General features: G+C 42.6%; 1 protein-coding gene across 1 annotated transcript; it reads left to right on the forward strand.

Moving 5' to 3' along the window:
- The first annotated feature begins 1979 nt into the window (after positions 1–1979).
- On the forward strand, positions 1980–21235 carry nr3c1 (nuclear receptor subfamily 3, group C, member 1 (glucocorticoid receptor)). The gene is made up of 9 exons (XM_068714576.1): positions 1980–2301; positions 2971–4172; positions 13770–13927; positions 14173–14289; positions 14414–14686; positions 14922–15066; positions 15936–16066; positions 16693–16850; positions 17190–21235. The coding sequence occupies exons 2-9, from the start codon at positions 2971–2973 to the stop codon at positions 17340–17342; spliced, it is 2337 nt and encodes a 778-aa protein (XP_068570677.1). The 5' UTR covers positions 1980–2301; the 3' UTR covers positions 17343–21235.
- Positions 21236–21442: the final 207 nt, after the last annotated feature.

The raw sequence follows: 21442 nt of genomic DNA on the forward strand, positions 1-21442 counted from the left end.
TTATGTGCTGTGTTTGTTTAATAAATGCATATAAATAGATCTGAGTGTGTCTCTGGTGTTGGACTTGTATAACAGAAGTTCATTCCCTGTCCCTTGCTTGGGGAAGATTCTCTTCCCATATGTGCTATAAACCCTGTTTCTTATTCATCTCACTCATCCTCCCATTAGAGCCAATTTCCCAGCCTCCTGTCTTCACTTTATTTCCTGTTTGTGCGCTAGTCCCTGGTTAGATTCTATCTTTTGGAAAGGTTTGAATTTCATGCAACTTCAGCATGAATAATGTATGACTATAACTGAGCGTGAAGTAAGAAAATCTGTATGTGCTGTAACATTAAATTGACAATTGTGGATTTTGCAAGCTCCTGCATTATAATCTGCAGTGTGTGGCATGGTCAATTCAGACATTTTGAGAGGTCAGGTTGTGTTGCATGAGCAAAAATGCATTTGTTGAGTAAGAAATAGTTTTAAATAAATCTTAACAAATAACATGATTTATGATGGAATGTTCATTGATAACTTTACACTTCTGGAATCCAAATATTGTTCCTGTGGTGCGTAGTTTTGCAAACAAGTCAGTGAATTAGCTGTCTTTGAAAATATTCAATGCACTGTTGTGCAGCCTTGAAAGCAACAGCTAGTACAGGCCCAAACCACTCTGCAGAGTTATTATCCCTTTTGCACGCAGTAATAGCCTGCCTTACCCTACTTCCTCTTCTCCCAGGCACTTTTCAACCACTCATATTTCCAGATGAAGGAGGCATAAGTATGAACTGGCAAGTCTTGAGAAACAAAAAGTATTACATTGTTTTTTGGCCAAAATCGAAATGAAAGTAACGACTTAAAAACCATTCTAAGCTCCCTTCTGTTTGAATACATTATTCGCTTCATCATATTTTTGAAAATCAATTGTTTCCTTCCCAACAGTAAGGTGAAAAGTTTTCCCATTACAAATCCCTGATTAATAATCATCCAATAGTGGTTTATTGTTTACTGATGCAGCAATTTCAGTGACATCGAGAGTCCTCTCAAGCCTCTGGAGACAGTACAATAAGTAGACCAACAGACAAACTATAGTCTCATAATATAATTTCTTTATGTTAAGAGTAGCTACACTGCAGTCTAAATGGTAATGCAATATCATATTGATCACATCAGTACACCATTGTGTTGAATCCTGACTGAGACATTGCAGTCTAGGAGCCAGTGGCGCTGATTGAGATCTTTACGGTAGGATAAATAGATCTAACATACAAATAAACACTAGATAGACGTGCAAGCTAAAATGGTTTTCCGTGCACATTTAGACTTAACAATCAATTGCATCAGAATTTAACAACTTGAACAGACTTGAAATTCAAGTTTATAAGGATGTGTTGTCTGCGGTAGGATACCCAGCAGTGCATTCAGACCTCACAATAATTCTCTCAAGGCATCTTTATTTGTGGATCTTTAGTCCAATAATAACTTTTTTTTAACATGGCAGATCTGTAGATAACACTTCTTTGGTATTTTTCACAGGAAGAAATAAAAACTTCTGTCAGTTCATCATCAGATCATTGTCACTACAATGTGGATGACTACAATGTCCTTTCATAATTGCTCTCACCGTCCTCTGCCTCAGATGACTGTCTGCCTGTCTGTGTCTCTGTCAGCTCCATTAACAGCTGCTAGACAGTGGGCCCCCACGGTGGGCAGCTGCATGAACAATCATGCAAGAGGAGGAAGATTATGACGTTTTGATAAGCACCATTTGTTCACTGTTAATGCACTCTCTGCACTTTAGACTACTTTGTTGCTTGGGTCCTGGTGCCTCCAGATCAAATAGATAGCGTTGTTTAATTCCACTGGAACTAATTTTCCTTTTTTTAATGTCGTCCCTGAGAGTTTGAGCTACAGCACATAACAAGCTGCAGTTACGCTGCACGGGCAGCAGGTCGCGCTGCATGTTGTAAACAGGTCATGGGGTTGACTCGCTCAGATCTCCATTTTGTATGTTTTTCTTGGAGGTTAGCGCCTACTTTCCTAATGGCTAGCTGTGACTCTCCACAGCTCAGTCACTTCAACGCAGTTTGCATGATAATTAACAGCGAGATCGAACAGCAAGATTGAGAACTCGTAAAAACACACCCAGTTCGACGCGTTTGTGTCGTTTCATCAAGTCATGTAGCGGTACGCGAGAGGAGGAACAGTTAACGCTAACAAACATTGAGTCAGTGTTGCGTGTTGTGAACTGCCACTTTCAACCAAAACAATGTTGACAGACGACCTGTGGACACGTACCAACAATCGGTCATTTGAACGGTAAATATGAGCTTTTATTCAGATTTGAGTTGATACGTGTTGGCTTAAGACAAACACAGAAACGCAGCACGTTCAACGTCAACGCTAAAAATGCACTTATAGGGGCTATGTCGGATAGCAGGCTAACGTTACTGTCATCGACATTCGGGCGAAACGTAGGCTCGCAGCCACTTTAACCGTTAGCTACATTGCTACCTAGCATGCCAACAGTTAGCAATAAGCTAACGCTAGCACAGCTTAGACTTAAGTAAACTTTATGGCTGTCTGCGTGTGCTTTGTGGTCGAACACGTTATGTGTGCCAACTTTAAGTGACATTATTGTATATAAGGTGGAAAGTGCTGTCTATGCGCTTTGTTGACGTGTTGCTAATGGGACCAGCTAACGCAATTGGCTATCTTTAGCTTTGTTAGCCATCAAGGGCGCGCAGGGGGGCATGCTTGACAACTTTCTCCAGTTTCACTTTGACCTAACGTCCATTACTTGCTCTCTGCATATGCACGACCTGATGACATTTTAAATTGCAATACAGTTCAGCGGTATAGTGCGCCGCGTGTGATAATCCCATTTCACTGTGTTTTAACGTGGTTGCTGTGCACTGTACTTGGCCCTGTCTGTAAATGCTCTCTGTCTATCCCCCCCCTCCCCCCGAACAAAACAACAAAAACAAGATGGACAGTGGTGGAGTGAAGAAGATAACTTATAGAAGAGATGATCATCTGAGCAAATTGGTCTACACCGAAAGCCCTGAGAAGGGAGGTGTGTTGAAAGTGGCTCCTCACAGTGCCATGTCCATCACCTCTGTCGTTCTTCAATCCAGTCCGTTGATGCAGCCAGGGCAGGTGCCTAACGGCCTCAGCAACAGCCCCCTTCCAGAGGCGCTCACCTCCGTCACTGCCACCGTAGGCCCCTTGTTGGAAGACCAAGAGTCCAGGTTTCTGACCAAAGACCAGAAGCTTCAGCAGCAGCACTTACTCCAGACACAGACCTCTACTACGTTTGGTCGTCAAACTTTGAGGGAAAATTTGCCCCAGTTGGAGGCAAGTATAGCAGACATTTCACAGTCCTGCATGGATTCACTTATTGGGGGATCAGATCCCAATTTCTTCCACACGAAAACAGAGGATTTCTCCATGGATAAAGGAGAGCAGGATCCCATTGACCTTGATCATGCCTTTGATCACATTGGGAAAGATGTGGACGTGAACCAGAAGTTTTTCAGCGACAACACTTTGGACCTGCTCCAAGACTTCGAGCTCACTGGGTCCCCCTCAGATTTTTATGTCGGGGACGATGCCTTCCTGTCCACTCTGGCGGATGATTCTCTGCTTGGAGACGTTAGCTCAGAGAGGGACATAAAGCCCGTCTTGGTTGAGAGCATCAACAGCAGCGGGACGGTCTCTGTGGCTCTCAATGGCAGCAATATGGCAAGCCCAGAACAGTCCAGCACTAGCTTATGCACAACTGCCTCCTTAATTCCAACAACCACTTTGTCTGCGTTGGTGAAGAAAGAAAAAGATGCAGGCTTCATTCAGCTCTGCACCCAAGGTGTGATCAAACAGGAGAAGTCGTCTGCAGGCCAGAGTTACTGCCAAATGAGCGGCACATCCACTACAGACGTGCCCAGCTCTAGCCCCATCTCCATCTGTGGGGTGAGCACTTCCGGGGGACAGAGCTACCACTTTGGAGTCAGCCCCAGCAGCAGTGACGCTCAGCAACAGAAGGATCAGAAGCCGGTGTCCAGCCTGTATCTCCCGGTGACTACGATCGGCCGGGCCTGGAACAGAAACCAAGGTGTCGGGAACAGCTCCGCAATGCTCCGGGCCAGTGAGGCGTTTTCAAGCTCTCCCTCTTACCCCACCAGCTTTGCAAGGTAAGAAAAATCTGCAGAGTGTGGTCTGACCCGACCTTTTTGGTTTTAGTCTTGCTTGCTAACTTGAGCTAATTTGTTTATGCGGTGATCCCAGTTAAGTCTTATTTTATCCTTCCCTGCATCACCAGACATCCAATATTGCCTGAAGAAGGCTTATATTACAATAAGTAAAGCCAATCCAACTTATTTGACATATGATAGACCGCTGAATATCGCTATATTAAGAAAGGATAACCACAGCTTTCCTTGTTTCTTTCTGTATTTGGCATTGAGTCCTCTGTGTTTAGTGTGTGACGTTGTCCTGTGTTGTATCCATGGACAGAGGAGTGTTTAAATGCACTTTCTCAGCCACCTGCCTTTAGAGGAGTAGTTCACCTGAGAAATGTCAGTAATAGTTTTCTGGCTCGCTGACTTTTAATTAGAACACCAGACTGAATATTTGTTTACGCTGCTTTATGGTTGACGTGTTTATAACGTGTTTATAACGTGTGGTAGGTTTGGTTTCAGTGTTTATAAATGAGGTGTGATTGACAGCTAAAATAACCTGAGTGCAGTAAACAAAGGACCAGAGAGACATAGGACTTCATACACCTGAAACTAATCCATTTAATATGTGCCTCAGTCCGCCTCTATTTCAGAGACCGTGATAGGGCTTTAGTGAGCAGCATCATAATTAGTTTTGACATGCCATTGACAAAAGTATTAGTGCAGAATATTGTGTTGTTGACAGTTCAACTTAGGCAGGCTCTGTTATCTGGTTTCACAATGACACGTTGGTGAATCTGGATTACAGCTCTCGCAGAGGTGGTTATCAGCTGGTGGCGTTAGTCCAGGGTTTTCCACATTTGAGTTTATACACATGTAGGAGTTAGGCCTTCTAGCAAACAGCCAGTCACATGCAGCAGCAGCAGATAAAACACACGGTATCTAACACACGTTGGGATTGTTGAGAATTGGGACGTTGCCGTTTCAAAAAGTAAACAAAGTAAAATACATACATTTTAATGACTGGAACAAGAAAAAGTGATAGTGGAAAATATGATAGTCATTAAATACCCAATCTAGAATGGGCTCAGCATTTTCTCATACCAAGCCTGGATTGGGTTTGGAACAGAGTAAAGGAAATGGCAGACATGTGTAAATATAGAGGCTTTAAGTAAATGCGGTGTGCGTTACCCACCTGTAGTGCACATACATTAGCTACTTGTCAGTGTGAAGATTCACTTCCTTATTGTAATTAAAAGGACGATTGGTGCACTTTGTTGGAGCACTGCGGGAAAACTTCCAATTTCTTGGATTGTGTCATCTCACTTATAGATTTCATCAAGGGGCCTCTTGCACACCTGAGTGGCAGTGTGAGGCATATTATACAGTAATTTCAGCACAATTAATGTATAACAATAGCAGCAAATTTTTGTTATCACTGGTAGAAGCATCTGCAGCCACCTGCCAAGTCCTGTTTTATAGCCACAGTGAAACAAACTTCTACTGTGTTTCAGACTCCAGTTGATGGATGAGGAGGTGGACATTTTATATGTTTTGATAAGCCGAAACAAAAAAAACCCTAGTCTCCTCACAGGTTTGGTTTGCTCTGTTGGTTACCATAGCAACAGAGCTTGTTTTAAAAATAAAGCCATTGTCCTGACCCAAAAATGTCCACGTTAACCCCTAAGTTAGTTATTTAACCCACCAGTCCTGCTTTGTGAGACAGGCTCATGCACTCTACAGGACGTGGCTTCAGCAACAATCACCACGATCTGGAGAAAGGATGTGCTGTTAAAAAGGGGAATTCCACTCTTATACAATCTCACATGTTGTCTAGTTTTTTTTTTTTTAAACCAAAAAGATTTATTTATAATTTGTTCACTCTTTTGAGTCAGTTTATCAGCCTGTTGGCTCTGCCCAGCCCCTCACAGACGTTTCCACTCAATGGCACTTCATGAGGTGTTTTGGGCAGATCTCTTTGATCCTTCAGTTGCGTTACGCCAAAAATAAACCTGAGATGTGCACCTTCTTCACTTGAAGCAGATGTGTCCCTGAGGATGAATGAGTCGTGGCCTTTTACAGAGTGGTCAGGCCTGTACATTAAGAAGGGAATTCTGTAGCAGAGAAAAGTGAAAAACACTACCTGTTCCACTGACTTACTCATGTGATTTTGCTCAATCTTAATTTATTTCCAGTGAGTTCACATTTAGAGGAATATGGAGCACAGAGTCACAGTATTTTGTCCCCACGCAGCCCAACAAAGTGTCTTTTGTACAGTTTAATACTCTGTTGAATTTTATGGATTCAGCTGTGAATGTGGCTTTGAGATCCAGTCGTAAAGCGGCTGAATAGAACTTCTCCACCAACAGTGGTGTGGCAGAGTCACGTTTCTTAAAGGCTCTTTTGTTTGCGTCTCTCGTGCATTCACAATATCTGACGGGGAGTGGTCAGCTCAAAGATTGGCACGCAGAAAAAGTGTGTCATGTCATGTGTTTTTATTGTTTGTGATAATTATGTTGGTAACCTCTTCGTGACTGTCTGACGGTCGTCCTCGCGTCTGGTGACCCGGAACAGATGGGAGGGACGCGAGATACACCTCATCTTCATTTTACACCTGGCTTTAATTGCCTTCTTTTTGTTCTGTAGAGGTGTGTGTGTGTGTGTGTTTAAGCATAGGATTATGTCCATCCATGCAAGTACAAGCCCAGATAATTGTGTGTGTGTGTGTGTGTGTGTGTGTGTGTGTGTGTCTTATGTGTATTGGCTTATCTGTGTGAGAGTTTAGCTTTTCTATGTGTGTGCAGGTCTCTCTCCAGAGAGTGGGAGTTTGTTTTTGTGCTGTGCCTGTTGGCCACAACCTGTGTGACATTTCGTGGCTTGACGCTAGCTGAGCGTGGCTGCGGTGTCTCTGCGGTCAGACGGTTGGCATCGGGTCACCGTCTCCTCCGGCGTCTCACGCAATGGTGCTGCTACTTCCTGCTGAGGCTGTGGCTCCACAGTTTGCTGCTCTGCACCGCGCAGGTCAGCTGGGACTCGTAACATTACCGTACGTTCACCAATTCACCAGCGCTTACATTCTCCCTAACTTGGCTGTTCAGTTTTAGGCTCTGACTCGGTCGACTCATGAACAATTGGTTCTCACGTAAGGAAGAATGCTTCACCTTGAGTAATGCCCCAGGTTTGTTTCTATTTTGGGATATACACGCCCTCGTAATATGATGATTGGTTTTAATGAAGCCTGGGCTGATTTAATTTTTGCTTGCACTCAAAAGAAATGCATTCTTTGGATGGTGGAAAACATTCGGAAATATAATTCCTGTGTCAGGTAATCACTCAGCCCATTTAGTAGGCTTATAGCGATTTCCTCCCACGCCTTTGATTGGCCCAGCCCATAGAGGGATGTAATGACTTAGCCATTAATCATGCTCCTGACTTTAGGTTACGTTAATTATACAGCACACTGTAGGGTCCTGGAATGTCTTGGCTTGAGTGTGCGTAGTTGAGGAAGTTGTTTGCAGGAGTGATACGACTGGCTCACTGAATAGAGCTGTGTAGCTTCAACATCTTTATGTGCATGTTGGAGTATGGTCCAGGTTTTCACACAAATAAAAAGGTAATTCATTCAAGCTTCCACTGAAGTCATGCATGGAGATGGATTCATACCTTAAGTTCAGTTTCTCATTTCAGTCTCTTATCTGCTGAATATTACCTTGAGCTGAAACAATTAGTTTAGGAATCAACAGAAAATGAATCAGCAACTACTTTTTATGATGCTAAAAAAACGCTAAACATTAACTAGTTTTAGCTTTTTGTGAATGTGAGGTCTGCAGCTTTTCTTTGTCTTATGTAACAGAATAATTCATATATTTGGGTTTTAGACAGTTGATGGGACAAAACAAGCAATTTAAAGATGTCACATGGGGCTTTAAGAAGTGGTGTGATGGGCATGTTTCACTGTTTTCTGACAGTTCAACAGTTCATTGATTCTTTTAGAAAATAATGGGCAGGTGAAGTAATAATAAATGTTTTGTTAGTTACAGCCCTGATGTTAACTGACTGATTATAGTGCATAGGCCGAGCTCAGCAGTGCCTGAATAGGTTGAGGAGCACATCTGGCAGTGTCTTTGCTAAAACTCCAGAGAATCTCACATGTGGGAATATTGAGTCAACTTTGGAAAATGACTATAACTCACTGCTGAATTAACCTCAAGAAGAAAACCACTTTTGTAAAAGTAGTTTTCTTCTTTATCACAGAAAACACTTTTACTCTTTACCCACGTTGGTTTCCTCGCATCCTGTACCAGATAAATAACTAATATACTTCAAATGCAAAGCTCCACAACTATCTGTGGAGACATCTTTGGCTATACTATACTGGAATTCACGTGCGGGCCGTTTTTGAATAGGCCTTTCGTTTTATTTTCATATTGCCACGCAATCCTTTTGACTAGTTTGGCAATTGTTTGTGTACACTTTTTAGAGACCAATGGAGGAACGAGTGTTGACATTTTTGTTGTTGTTGTGAGAACCCCTTACCACCATTCTTTCTCCTAACCTGCAAACACATTTCAGGCACTCCTAAGAGTTGCAACAGTCTTTGTAATGCCTCCTATTGATTAAAATGTATGTATGAACCCTTTACTTGTGGCCTTGTTTGACAGCTGCTGTGCCTGCAGGACTTTGTAACAACCTGTTTGAATGTGTGATTTTCATGGCAGGATGAGCTCAGGAGTAGAGCTTAGTGTTTACCAGATAAACACTCTGTCTCACAATATAGAGCCTTATCAAACCTTCACAGTGACCAGAGTGATAGGTCGTGACTGGTGAAGTCAACAGCTGTGTGATGTATCAGCTGTGGTTTGGTGCCTGGTGTGATACATGAGAAGTTTATTTTAATTTTATATATATATATATATATATATATATATATATATATATATATATATATATATATATATATATATATATATATATATATATATATATATATATATATGCGCCTAGTGGTTTTAGTCTGGGCTCTGTGTTTTGAGAGTAAGCTTTGGTCAGTCTCAGTACACAATGTTGACCTGGCACACCCCTCACCTCTCTCTCTCTCTTTCTCTCAAGGGCAGGGACTTTGACTGTCAGCAGAAGCTTTCATCTACTGTAAATCACCTTTCATGATTTTGTGGGTGTGTGTGTGCATGTGGGTGTGTCGTCATGGCCGCTGTGGCAGGCGGACCACAGAGGGCTGCCATGAAGCTCTCACTCTCCTGACCTACTTTCCCTCCGTCCTGCCCACAGCTGGCGCCGAGTTAACGCAGCAGATCAAATGCCAACCATTCCAGTCACTTTGGCGTTATTCCCGCATTCCCCTACAACCACAGTTTTCTCTATTTAGTTTTTGTTGTGTTTTGACACTGCATGGGCTTATAGAAAGTCCCTACATTGAGGTTAAGAGGATGCAGCTAAGCCTGTCAGTTGTTTGTGCCCTTCGTCTTATTTTTGTGTTGCAGTTGTCGAGTCAGCAAAAGCCAAACTTTGGGAGTGTGTTCCTCCCACACTAAAGGTATCATGGTTATGCAAACAGTAGCAGCAGCAAGCCTCCAATTCATTTTTACGAGCTCGGAAGCCACCTCCCACCTACACATACAGTCACCTACAGCTCCAATTATGGAAGCTAATATGGAAACTCAAATCCTCAGGGGTTGTTTTTCTTGTGCTCGGCCAGATTGATGTTGATGCTTGAAGCCAAACCCGTCTTTGCTGCAGAATGTAGCTGTTAGTGAAGGGGAGACAGTGGCTCCTTGCAGGCAGTGACTCCGAGGGAGTGTCACATGTCAGAATATCTCCCTAATGGCTTGTTTCAAGAACCAAAGCGATGGCCACAAAAAATACTTGATGACCTTTCTGTGGCTGCAATGTTCACTGACTATGTTGTCAAATACTTCTGAAGACATGCCGTCTGTTTTTATCGGAGGCTACAGGAGGCAGATATTTTAGAGAAGTCCGGTCTTTAACCAAACAAACCCGGTCCCTCCACTCCCTCATAGGGGCGGCGTTGTTGTTCTGCATGCAAGAGTGATTCAGAGCGTACAGACCAGTTCCCGTTCTATTTTGGGGGCCCTCACCTCGGGGGAAGGAGCACTTCCTTCTGCTCTCTTCATGCTCACGGAGTTTTGATGAAGATGAGATGTTTGTGCAATGTTCAACCATAATCAGAGGCACTGATAATCTTCACAGTCAAGTAGGATGATGTAAACTAATATGTGGAATACAGTGAATGCACAAACACAACATTATCTGCCTCACTTAAAAGGAAATAGCTGGGCATTGCAATGATGTGGCGCTAACGGCTTCTCGTCTGAATAGATAAAGAGAGACGGGTATATAGAGCAGGAACCTGCCACGCTACTCGTGACACTCCCGGCTAAAAGGAGATTATGAATAGTTAAGCAGGGCACTGGGCCACCGGCATTATCGTAAGTGCGTGAAGTGACTTGCCTCGTTTAAACCCGGGCTGATTGATCACACTCCCACAGACGTAAGCGGTTAACTTTCTCGGCACTGCGCTCGTTGAAGTCGAGGCCCATCTCCGGGTGTCTCTCTCTGCTTTTGAGCTGTAACTGGGCTCTGGCCGATAGTAAACTCTGAGGGAATGCAAGAACTTCCTGTCGATGGCATGCACTCACTTCAACAGATGGTTTTAGAAAGAGGAAATTCGGTCTCCCCACACTGCTGTGCAGCTTTGGTTAGTTAATGTCTGACAAGCCAGAAAAAAAATCTGATTTGTTATTTAATGTTGTTTTATGGCTTAGTTGGATGTCATCCGATTCCAAATTGAGTTTAGAGAAAAACACTGAAAATCAGTGACATCACTTGAAGCTTACGTTGGTGTTGGAAACGTATCGACGCTGCAGTAATTGGATTTGAACCAGTAGCCTACAGCCTTCTGGTAAAGCTGTCCTGATGTCTCCATCCCAGTGGGCCAATGAAGGATAAACTGTACCGTTTCCCCTTCACACCCTCTGACATCATCATCGTCATCTTTACTCTGCACTCATTAGCCTCCTCCACCCACCCTGGCTGTTAGAACATGCTTCTTCTGGAGCTTGTAAGGTGTGTGTGTGTGTGTGTGTGTGTGTTCTCTCATAGAAGTCTGTGAAGGAAACCCCATATGTGAAGCTGTGTGTGAGACAGATGGCATGCTGGTTACATCATTGCAGTGGCACAGCATTTGGTTGAATTGTATACATGGTGTGACCCTTCACCCAGGCAGTAGTTTCTAGAGGATAGTTGGCTGTAATCCAAACAGCAGGAATTCAGACTAGGGCAGAACACTGATGATACAGATTTACATGAATAATGATACAGGGAATATGATTCAATATATTGCGATACTGTAAGCAAGGTGGTATATTGCCAATTCTATAATATCATTTGAAGAAAACTGTCGTTTTTTTTAAAGAAACCATCATATGCATAAAGTAAGAGTAAAAAAAGTTTACTTATTCTATGCAAGGAGAATGTTGGGATCTTCATTTGCATTTATCACAGTCCCTGTTCCATCCAACATCATAGCACCACCTTGAGAGGGCCCATACACTGAGATGGTGCATATCTTTGCAAATAAACCATTAGTTAAAAACATTGTTTTGCACAGTCATTTGATTCATTGGTAAGATGAACGTACACTGGCTGGTTACTGTTACCAACTACATTCTGTAATTCTGCTCAGGTACTGTCCAGAGCAAATAGTGTTCCTAATATTAATTTTACTTGCTGTTAATCGTGCACAACATGCTGCAACTTTATTTATCAATTTTAGGTTTTTAGATTAATTGTTGAGGATTCTGTGGTGATCCTATAAACACTGATATTCTGATTATGACAAGGTAACTTTATAAAGGATGTTTATCGGTTCACCTGTAGTCTATTTGTTGGATTTGTGATTGTAAATTTTTTTTTTTTATTTCATCTTCCAACCTTTTTACAACTGAATGATTAATGTGCTATCCGTCAGTACCTGTGCAGTACTTTAATTTTCACTGTGACTATAAATATTTATTCTAATGTTCCTTTTGCTCTGGTTTCCCACTTTAAACAATGATAAATTGACAGAATATGGCATGTGATTTGTTTAGTGCTTCTGCGTGATGCGTCTTGGGTGTAACTAAAGTGCCCTCTCATTCGGATGCATTTGAAAAAGCTTGTTTTCTGTATTTGAATGGCTTCAGTCACTGTGTTCTCCATTATACATGCCCCCCGTTTCACCTCTCACAGCTGCACCGAGAGGTCAGTGAGCCCCCCTCCCCCACTTAGTGGGGTCATCTTCTCCCACAACCAACCCAAATATTTCGGGGCTTTGAATTTCAGTTGTTGCGACACAATGCAGAGTGGAGTCAAAGACTCACAGGAAATGGAAGCTCACTAAATATCAACACATAATTGTATTGAATAGAAGCCATAAGAGGTGAATGGACAGACGTATTGACTACAGTGTGTTTTCAGTGGCGCTCAAAAAGCTCTCAGCCGTGTCTCGGCGAGACGGCCTCCTCTGAGGTCTCTCCCTGATTACTTCTTTTTGTAATCTTGATGCTTTGATGTTTCACTCAGGTTTGTCCCGCACCTCTACGCTCACTGACTGCCCTGCTTCCATGCTAATACCCTCATGTTGTATAACGAAGGGTGAACTTTGCTCCCCTAGATCAAATCTGCATAAATGTGTTGGTGTGCAGGGGGACAGTTCAGAGCGGCGCTTATCAAATACAACAGTTTGTTGTCATTGGGGGTTGCAGCCTTGTTGACACACACACACACACACACACACACACACACAGACGGACACAGTCGCTGCTCGTCTCAGGCTCTCTGTCCTCTCACTGTGGGCGTTGTGTTTGCCTGTGTCCACTGGCTTAGAAGGGGGGCGTGGACCTCCTCTGCTCTGATGGTGCAACGCCTGACATCCTCTAGTGGTTGTTTTGAAAAAGTGCATTTCAAACCGCTGGGTGCGGAAACGTTTGAGGTTCCATCAAAGGAAGAGGAGCTGTTTTAAAGACAACCACTGGATTTAGAATGTGACCACAGACAGTGAGATCATTTTGGCTTTCGAGGCCCAAACGGGCACAACGGGACTCACTTCTCCTTCCTGTGGTGTTGACAACGAAAGGCAAAGTTGAGGATAAAACAAGCACAAGGAACACATTGAGTCTGGTGGGAGCATGTGTAGTATCTCTGTGTCGTTTATTTATTTAAAGTTTTGGAGCAGAGTTGTGAATATGAACTACAGCTGAACTCTCAAAACTGAGTGGATGCTTTCAGGAGTGGGGGGGTGGGCAGTATAATTGGCATACTGTTGACATACAGTATTTGTCTGATATGGACTTCAATTTCCGTGCAGCAGAAGTTAAGATTGTAGTCAATGTTTTGTCTTTGTGCATGTTTTTATGGTTAAAGGTGCAAACAAGTTACGTTAACATTCAATGTGACTCACCAAAACTAATTTCTGTGTCCATACATCCTCATCCTCAGTTTTCCTTTAAAAGTCTGAAAGCTGCATTGCTTTTAGCATTTGAGAGGGACTGAACATCCTTTCCATTTCTCTTCTCTGTCTCCACCCTCTCCCTCCAGCTCTACCTCCAGACAGGAAGTGGTCACCGCTACATCCACACAGGGAAAGAGCGGGACTCGTAAGATCTGTCTGGTGTGCTCTGACGAGGCTTCAGGCTGCCACTACGGCGTCCTTACCTGTGGCAGCTGCAAGGTCTTCTTCAAGAGAGCAGTGGAAGGTAACAAATCCACGAGACATCATTACTTACCTCCCTGATTTATTCATCGCCTGTGATAAACTCATTCATCACTGACCTGTCACATAAGTTTGCTCAGATGCTGGACTCATTATGACTTTAAGATGGAGGCACGTTCATTACAAAGTAAAGGATTGGTATGCAGCTAATTAGTTTTTCCCCCCCGGAGTGTTTCCACAGCAGTAACGGTAAATAACAGATTAATCTTCCTCCTCTGTGTGCCTCAGGGCAGCATAATTACCTGTGTGCTGGGAGAAACGACTGCATAATAGACAAGATCAGGAGGAAGAACTGCCCGGCCTGTCGCTTTCGCAAGTGTCTGATGGCAGGCATGAACCTGGAAGGTACGTATTAACCACACCGATAACGCCAAACTGTGTCCCCTTCAGTTGGTTAAACTGCTCCTGTCTCCTCTTCACCGTTTCTCTTTATTTCACTTAACTCTTCCCGGTTTTAACTTCTCTGCAGCGCGCAAAACCAAGAAGTTGAACCGCTTAAAGCCGAACAACCTGCCCGAGCTGACTCCTTCTCCGCCGATCGAGGCTCGCTCCCTTTTACCCAAGTGCATGCCTCAGCTCATTCCCACCATGCTGTCCCTGCTGAAGGCCATTGAGCCGGACACCATCTACGCCGGCTATGACAGCACCCTGCCCGACACCTCCACCCGCCTCATGACCACCCTCAACAGGCTGGGCGGCCGGCAGGTCATCTCTGCTGTCAAGTGGGCCAAGGCTCTGCCAGGTTAGTGGTTTATATTGACATTAAAGTGGTTTATATTGGTACGTTTGCAAAGAGAAGGATGTGACACATTGAGGTAAATTTGCAGCTAGAACGAGTTTCAAAAGATGTGCCATCTTAGTTTGTCTTCTTTTTCTGTAATCCCAGTGTGCAGCCAGTATGTGCACACTTACAATACACTTAGCGTATTGTACTTCTTGTACACTTGGTTGAAGTGTTTCCTCGTCCTTCCCCTCAGGTTTTAGGAACCTGCACCTGGACGACCAGATGACTCTGCTGCAGTGCTCCTGGCTCTTCCTCATGTCTTTCGGTCTGGGCTGGAGATCTTACCAGCAGTGCAACGGCAACATGCTGTGCTTTGCACCGGACCTCGTCATCAACGAGTATGTATCATCCCATGGATTCCTTATTCTTATTTGCACCGTGCGTGAATCAAGCTCTGAAGTGATATTTTCAAGCCTGTAATTTTATACGTATTGCCGTCAGTCGCCAACGCAGGTATCTGTTTGTTTACGTACGTCAGGGCTGTGTGTGTGTGTGTGTGTGTGTGTGTGTGTGTGTGTGTGTGTGTGTGTGTGTGTGTGTGTGTCGTATCTCGTATCTCCAGAGAATCTGTCAGCTGTCATCACTAATCAGTGTTACAGACCTGATGACTCCATTCATAAGCAGCGCTCTGAGTGTAGTGAGCAGTCGCCACAGCTTTCATGCTTAAGGCTGTAATAGGCCTTTTGATTTGTTTCCCTTTTTTTTTTCCTAATCACAAGCTGAAAGTTAATATGATCATAATTAATATCTGAGGATGTTTTGTTCTCTGTTTGCTAGTCCGCCTCCAAACAAAATTCAGCTCCAGCTTTTTTCAGATTGTTATATTTGCATTTGATTATGACAGACTTGAAACAATCTTGATGCACGTTTCTTTTCTCATGAATTTTCAGTTTAATGTGGCTAAATTGGATGGAATGAAATAACTCCTCAGCATACATTTTACACAAGTTTGTCCCCACTTTCCCTTTCACCCTCCACATTACTTCGTCACTGACATGACACTCACTCACCTGAAATATGCATTGTCAACCTTCTGGCAGAATGATTTAAAATGGGATCCACTAAATTGTTTGTAGCGAGACCTTGAACATTTAATCTGCAGCGATATTACAGAGAGCCGCTTCGTCTCCCTGATTGAGATTGCACAAACCGCCCCTTTTTATAAATCACTTGTGACTATTTAACCGTTGCTGTCTCGTTTCACCAGGGAGCGGATGAAGCTGCCCTACATGGCCGACCAGTGCGAGCAGATGCTGAAGATTTCCAGCGAGTTCGTCCGGCTGCAGGTTTCCCACGACGAGTATTTGTGCATGAAGGTCCTGCTGCTGCTCAGCACAGGTCAGCTGAACCGTCGCATGTCGAACGTGCTGCTGTGTTAATGCAAATCATTGCAAAAGCCATTACTCCAATCCGATACTGTCCAGTGGCTGAAAGATAATATTGATGTATGCAGGACATCACATCACTGCACTTTACCAACTCACTGACATGCAATTATTGCAAATAAGTCTTCACAGGGCGACCTGGTTTGATACAGAAAAACACACACAATTTCACCACACGTACATAACTCCACTTCATGTTATCTCTAAGGCAATCGAGTGCAGGAGGATTAAAGATGTAAACAAAGACTCCATAATTAAACTGATAAAAAACCTATTTAAAGGATAATTGCAGGCTGCTTTAACACCGCTTACATCCACACATCCGCCTCTGGGTGTGTGTGTGTGTGTGTGTGTGTGGCTTTGTTCTTGCACAGGTAATTGCTCTGTGCTGCTAAATATTACCGGGAGTGCACCCTGAAAATGACCTGGTGTATATTAATCAGTTGCCCTTTTTCAGCCCTTCAACTGCCCGGACGTGATCATTTAAAATGTAAAGGATGTCCGTCCTCCTTTTGTGATTTACAGGGCGTTTGTCCTTATCTCTGTCCTAGATGTTGACCTTTTTAGTTTCTCCCGCAGTGCCAAAGGACGGCCTGAAGAGCCAGGCGGTGTTCGACGACATCCGGATGTCGTACATCAAGGAGCTGGGGAAAGCCATCGTGAAGCGCGAGGAGAACTCCAGCCAGAACTGGCAGCGCTTCTATCAACTGACAAAGCTGCTCGACTCCATGCATGAGGTACAGAGATCCTCCACGGAGTTGTTTTTATCCCCCTATAATGCAAAGTTACTTTTATTTGGTATCCTTTGCTTATGTAATGGCTTCACTAAAGGCTCTAAATGACAGTTAATATGTACCATCTCTCTATACATCCGATATTCTGTAAACCAATATCAAGACATGTTTTCACCAAATGCTGAATGTGTGTTTTAGTGATGATCATCCACTGATAGGTTCTCCTGTGTGTGTGTGTGTGTGTGTGTGTGTGTGTGTGTGTGTGTGTGTGTGTGTGTGTGTGTGTGTGTGTGTGTGTGTGTGTGTGTGTGTGTGTGTGTGTGTGTGTGTGTGCGCGCGCAGATGGTCGGTGGACTGCTCAGCTTCTGCTTCTACACCTTTGTGAATAAATCCCTGAGCGTAGAGTTCCCGGAGATGCTCGCGGAGATCATCAGCAACCAGTTACCAAAATTCAAGGCTGGGAGCGTCAAACCTCTGCTCTTCCACCAGAGATGACTGTGCCCCGTAACAGACACAATGCCTTAAAATCCCACCACATCACCTCACCAATCCACCCCACCGCCACCACCCCCCTCACCCCCCCTCTGAGGAGCGACGATGAAAGGAGTGAGGATCTGAGGAGAGAATGATGTTTGTGAGAGCGAGTGTGCGATGGAGGGAGAGCGTGGAGACGAGAGGGCGAGCACAGATGTTTTGTTTTTGTCGAGCAGACGTAAGATGTGTATAACAAGTAGGAAATGTTTGTAAGATTAAAAAAAAGATAATCACAAAGAGATATAGGCTAACATCCATGTCGTCTCAGGTTTCTTACCTTCAAATCCAGAACAATATCTAAGATAGATAAACAAATATCTATGTACAGGTTCTGATAGTATTTTCTACATTTTCAAACTGTAACAGTTTATACAATGTTCCAGGTTGTCGTTACCTGGGAAGGTAACCAAGCTTAATGAATATGACATGCTCTTAAGTAGGCTTTTAGACTGTATGTTGCTCATTTAGTTTTTATAGGAGGTTGTAACAAAAATGTTTTATCAGTCATACGGGGGGTCTGTTGAATTATTGGGCGTGCATCGTTAAAAGGATGATTTCTCACACAAGCTGACCTCTCACAGGTTTACACAAGTCTACTTTAAAAGGGAAAAGAATATGTGCCTTTTTTGCTTCAGATCTCATCTTAGCCATTTCTTCCTTCCTGTTCAAGGCGTGCTCTCGTAAACCCACCGTGGTATACCTTCATCGTATGTTGATTGTACTTCTTATGTTACATGCAGTTGCAACTTTTCCTTTTCTCTTATTGTACTGTGTTTATCGGTAGAAGCGGGGCGTCTCGGGCCCATCCTCGATGTGTAGAAACGGTGATTATTCAAAGCCCGCTTTCTTTTAATGCGACGTCCGCACACTCAACTCCTTAATTGCGATTAGAGCACTTTGTACTAAATGCTTTAAAGGACTGTGAAGAAAGACTGTTATGCTGTACCAGTCTTTTATGAAATGACTTCAGATGGAAGTCATGAAACCTTTTTCTATAGGAACTAGCTGGCTTTGATATTTATTTCAGACCCCACTCCTGCCCCCAAATAGTCTAATAATGGAATGTGTTAGATACCTGCGTCTACCAATCAGAGAAGAGAGGGCATATTCTGTTGTGTTTGCAAGATTATGTCATGTTTAATTCATCCGGAAGACTCATTTCTGTGTTTCTAACATTGCTCAAATTGGTTGGATAATAACCGTCCTTAATTCTTTTAAGTTCTTTTCACAGTCTAGTTTGTTACACTGACAAACATGTAGTCATGATTCTGCCTCTGATGTTCCTTTTATCACCAGTATACTCATGCTCGCAATAAGCATCTGACTTTAGATATTTGATTATTTAAAAGCCTTTGCATTGTTGCTTTGCTATATTTGTTAAAGGAGTTGTTTTACATTCTGGGAAATAAGCATTTATTTGCTTTCTTGCAGAGGATATTGATTCTACTCTGTGACGTCTGAGCGGTAAATGTGTAGCAGTTAGTTCATCTTAGCATAAAGACTGGAAGTGACTGACTGTGCAAAGGACCATGATTTCCAGTGGTTTTCAGTCTTTATGCTAAGCTAAGCTAACCGGCTCCTGGCTGTAGCTTCTTGTTTAACGTACACTTAGGAGAGCAGTGTCAGTTTTCTCTACAAGAAAGTGGAAAAGGCCACGTTTTCCAAAATTCCTGAACTCTTGCTTTTAAAATGAACGATTTGTGTGATAGACAGCTTGTGTATACAGCTTTTTGGATCACACGTTGGCAGATTCATTACCCTGTAACCCTCCCACAGCTGCTGATAACCTCTGACCCTTCCTGTTTAAGCCTTCTGCTCTTTTAACGCCCTGTAGGCACCTTGTCCACACGTCTGTCTTTAGTGCATTTACATGTCTGTTCGTCTGTCTGTTAGGTAGTCCAGCCCCAACGTTTAAAAGAACTTAGCATCGGTCACCTCATGGAGTCGCATCACAGTGGAAGTGTAGCACTGGTGGGGGGGCAAAATGGATCCTTTATTCTCTGGGAACGATTTCAGTGCCAAACTCCAGTTTTGTCTGTTTTCAGTGACGCTGAAATCTGATCAGTGTTTGCATCAGTAGAGGGAAGCTAGTTCCAGTATTGAAGCTTCTAAATTTGCCCAATTATGTGAGCTTCTGTCCGCTGGATTTGGGGTCATTATTAATGAGTGATAACTGAGCTGTATTTGTAACACAAGGCACTCACAGCATCATGGAGGTCTTTCTTTGAGTGTTGTGTACGCGGGGGATTTGAAATGTGCTGCAACATTTTCATCAGTTGTCAGCTTGTCATGATGCATGTGTTTAAAGCACAATATAATCCAGGTTTTGATATGAATGTTAACCTTAGAGGAACTAATTTAATTAAAAAAGAAAATGCTTTTGACAGATTAAAGATTATGCCCTGCTGGTTTAAAGTAATTGGATAAATATGTCAAGTGAGCGACTATAAAGTACTCATTTAAAAATGGAAAATGTCAAATTGTTTTGCTCTTGCTACACTATCCTAACTACAAATGTAAAGTCACTCATTATACATTTTGAACCCCTTCCCATGCTCAGGTTGTTAAAACTTAATGTCTGATTCATGCAGTACGTGGTCGTCCATGTGAAGTTGTTTTTTATGTCCCGACTTTAAGAACCAAAAAACGGTCAGTTTGGATTCCCAGGATGTCTGCTTCTGTGATTTATGGTGTATTTTTCTGTCATGATTGGGAACGTTTTATTAATGTGCTGCCACCGTCATTCAGAAATACCCAGGCTCAGAAAAATTATACCTTTTTTTTTCTTTTTTTCTGTTTATTCAAAATAGTTGAAAACCATCCTCATTAACTGCATAGGGGTTACCCATGGGTTACTTTCACATTCAGTGTATCCAACTCTCTGCTGCTGCTCATTTAGACAGGTGTGTGTGTGTATGTGTGTGTGTGTGTGTATATATATATATATATATATATATATATATATACACACACACACACACACACACACACACACACACACACACACACACACACTTGCACACTTGCCTCTTCTCACTCAAAAATGTATCCTTGATTACTTTCTTGTACATTTTTGAGGAGGACAACTGAATATGCAATAGAAATGGCAGATTATCTGTCACCATCACATAACCAGATGTGGTAGCTTCCTTTTTTTTTCTCTCCAGTCTTTTTACAGTATAAGCTATTTGCATACACAAGACTTTCATTCAGCATATCTCTGCAGGACAGATTTTCAGGAAAAGATACACTTAGTCAGTAATCAGTCTCCACAGACTGCACACAAACAGCCTATTTTATGTTTGACTACAAGGTGACCAAAGCAAGCACGGACAAATTCAACATGTGTCGGTGTGAACTAAGTAGCTCCTGAAGACAAATGTACAGATCTTTGTTTTGAATTTAGACACACCTTTCTTCTTCTTTTTTTACTCTAACGTGACGGCTTTGGTCAAATTGTTTAATACTGTGAATAGGATAGGAGTCAGTCTTTTTCACACACAAACTGTTTGTGAAAGTAATCAACCAGCTTGAATCTAAAAAAAAAAAAAAAAAAAAAGATTTGCACTACCCAAATATTGTTTGAAAATCTATTTTGTATAAAGCATATGCAGACATTAACTTTTCAGAATTATCAAGGGCAGATCATGTTTTACTGGTATATGCTTTCTCTAAAAAAAAAAAAGTTTTGCTTAAAATTTTTTGAATATGTATATATATAATCCATTGTAAAGAAAATGTGGTGTATTTGTCTCCAAATAATAGTTTTTCTATACCTAGACCTCTGTATTATTTCTCCTCTGTAGTGTGATTCCTGTTGATCTTTTCCTCCATTGATTAAAGGTCGAACTGTATGTCTTTGTGTGGTACTTCTCCAAAACAAGGACCTGTATGCTGATGTTTGCCATGATCCATGACACTGAGCTGTGGAAACGGTAAGCTCGTTGTGACACTTTTCGTTATAACAAGCACTTGTTCATCAAATAAATGTGCTCTTCCATTCCGACACCTGGTTCATTGACCGTTGAAGAAGACTTGGAGATTACTTATTAATATTCTTT

This window comes from Cebidichthys violaceus, unplaced genomic scaffold (genome assembly GCF_023349555.1).
Source record: "Cebidichthys violaceus isolate CVI_PGR_0920_01 unplaced genomic scaffold, fCebVio1.0.p SCAF_2, whole genome shotgun sequence".
In the NCBI taxonomy this organism is placed as follows: domain Eukaryota; kingdom Metazoa; phylum Chordata; class Actinopteri; order Perciformes; family Stichaeidae; genus Cebidichthys; species Cebidichthys violaceus.

Bases quoted from the DNA above. Each gene is read 5' to 3' on its own strand.
- nr3c1 (XM_068714576.1), top strand. From the start codon at position 2,971: ATGGACAGTGGTGGAGTGAAGAAGATAACTTATAGAAGAGATGATCAT. The intron at 14,290-14,413 runs GTACGTATTAAC...ACTTCTCTGCAG, and splicing joins GGCAGGCATGAACCTGGAAG to CGCGCAAAACCAAGAAGTTG. The intron at 14,687-14,921 runs GTTAGTGGTTTA...CCTTCCCCTCAG, and splicing joins GTGGGCCAAGGCTCTGCCAG to GTTTTAGGAACCTGCACCTG.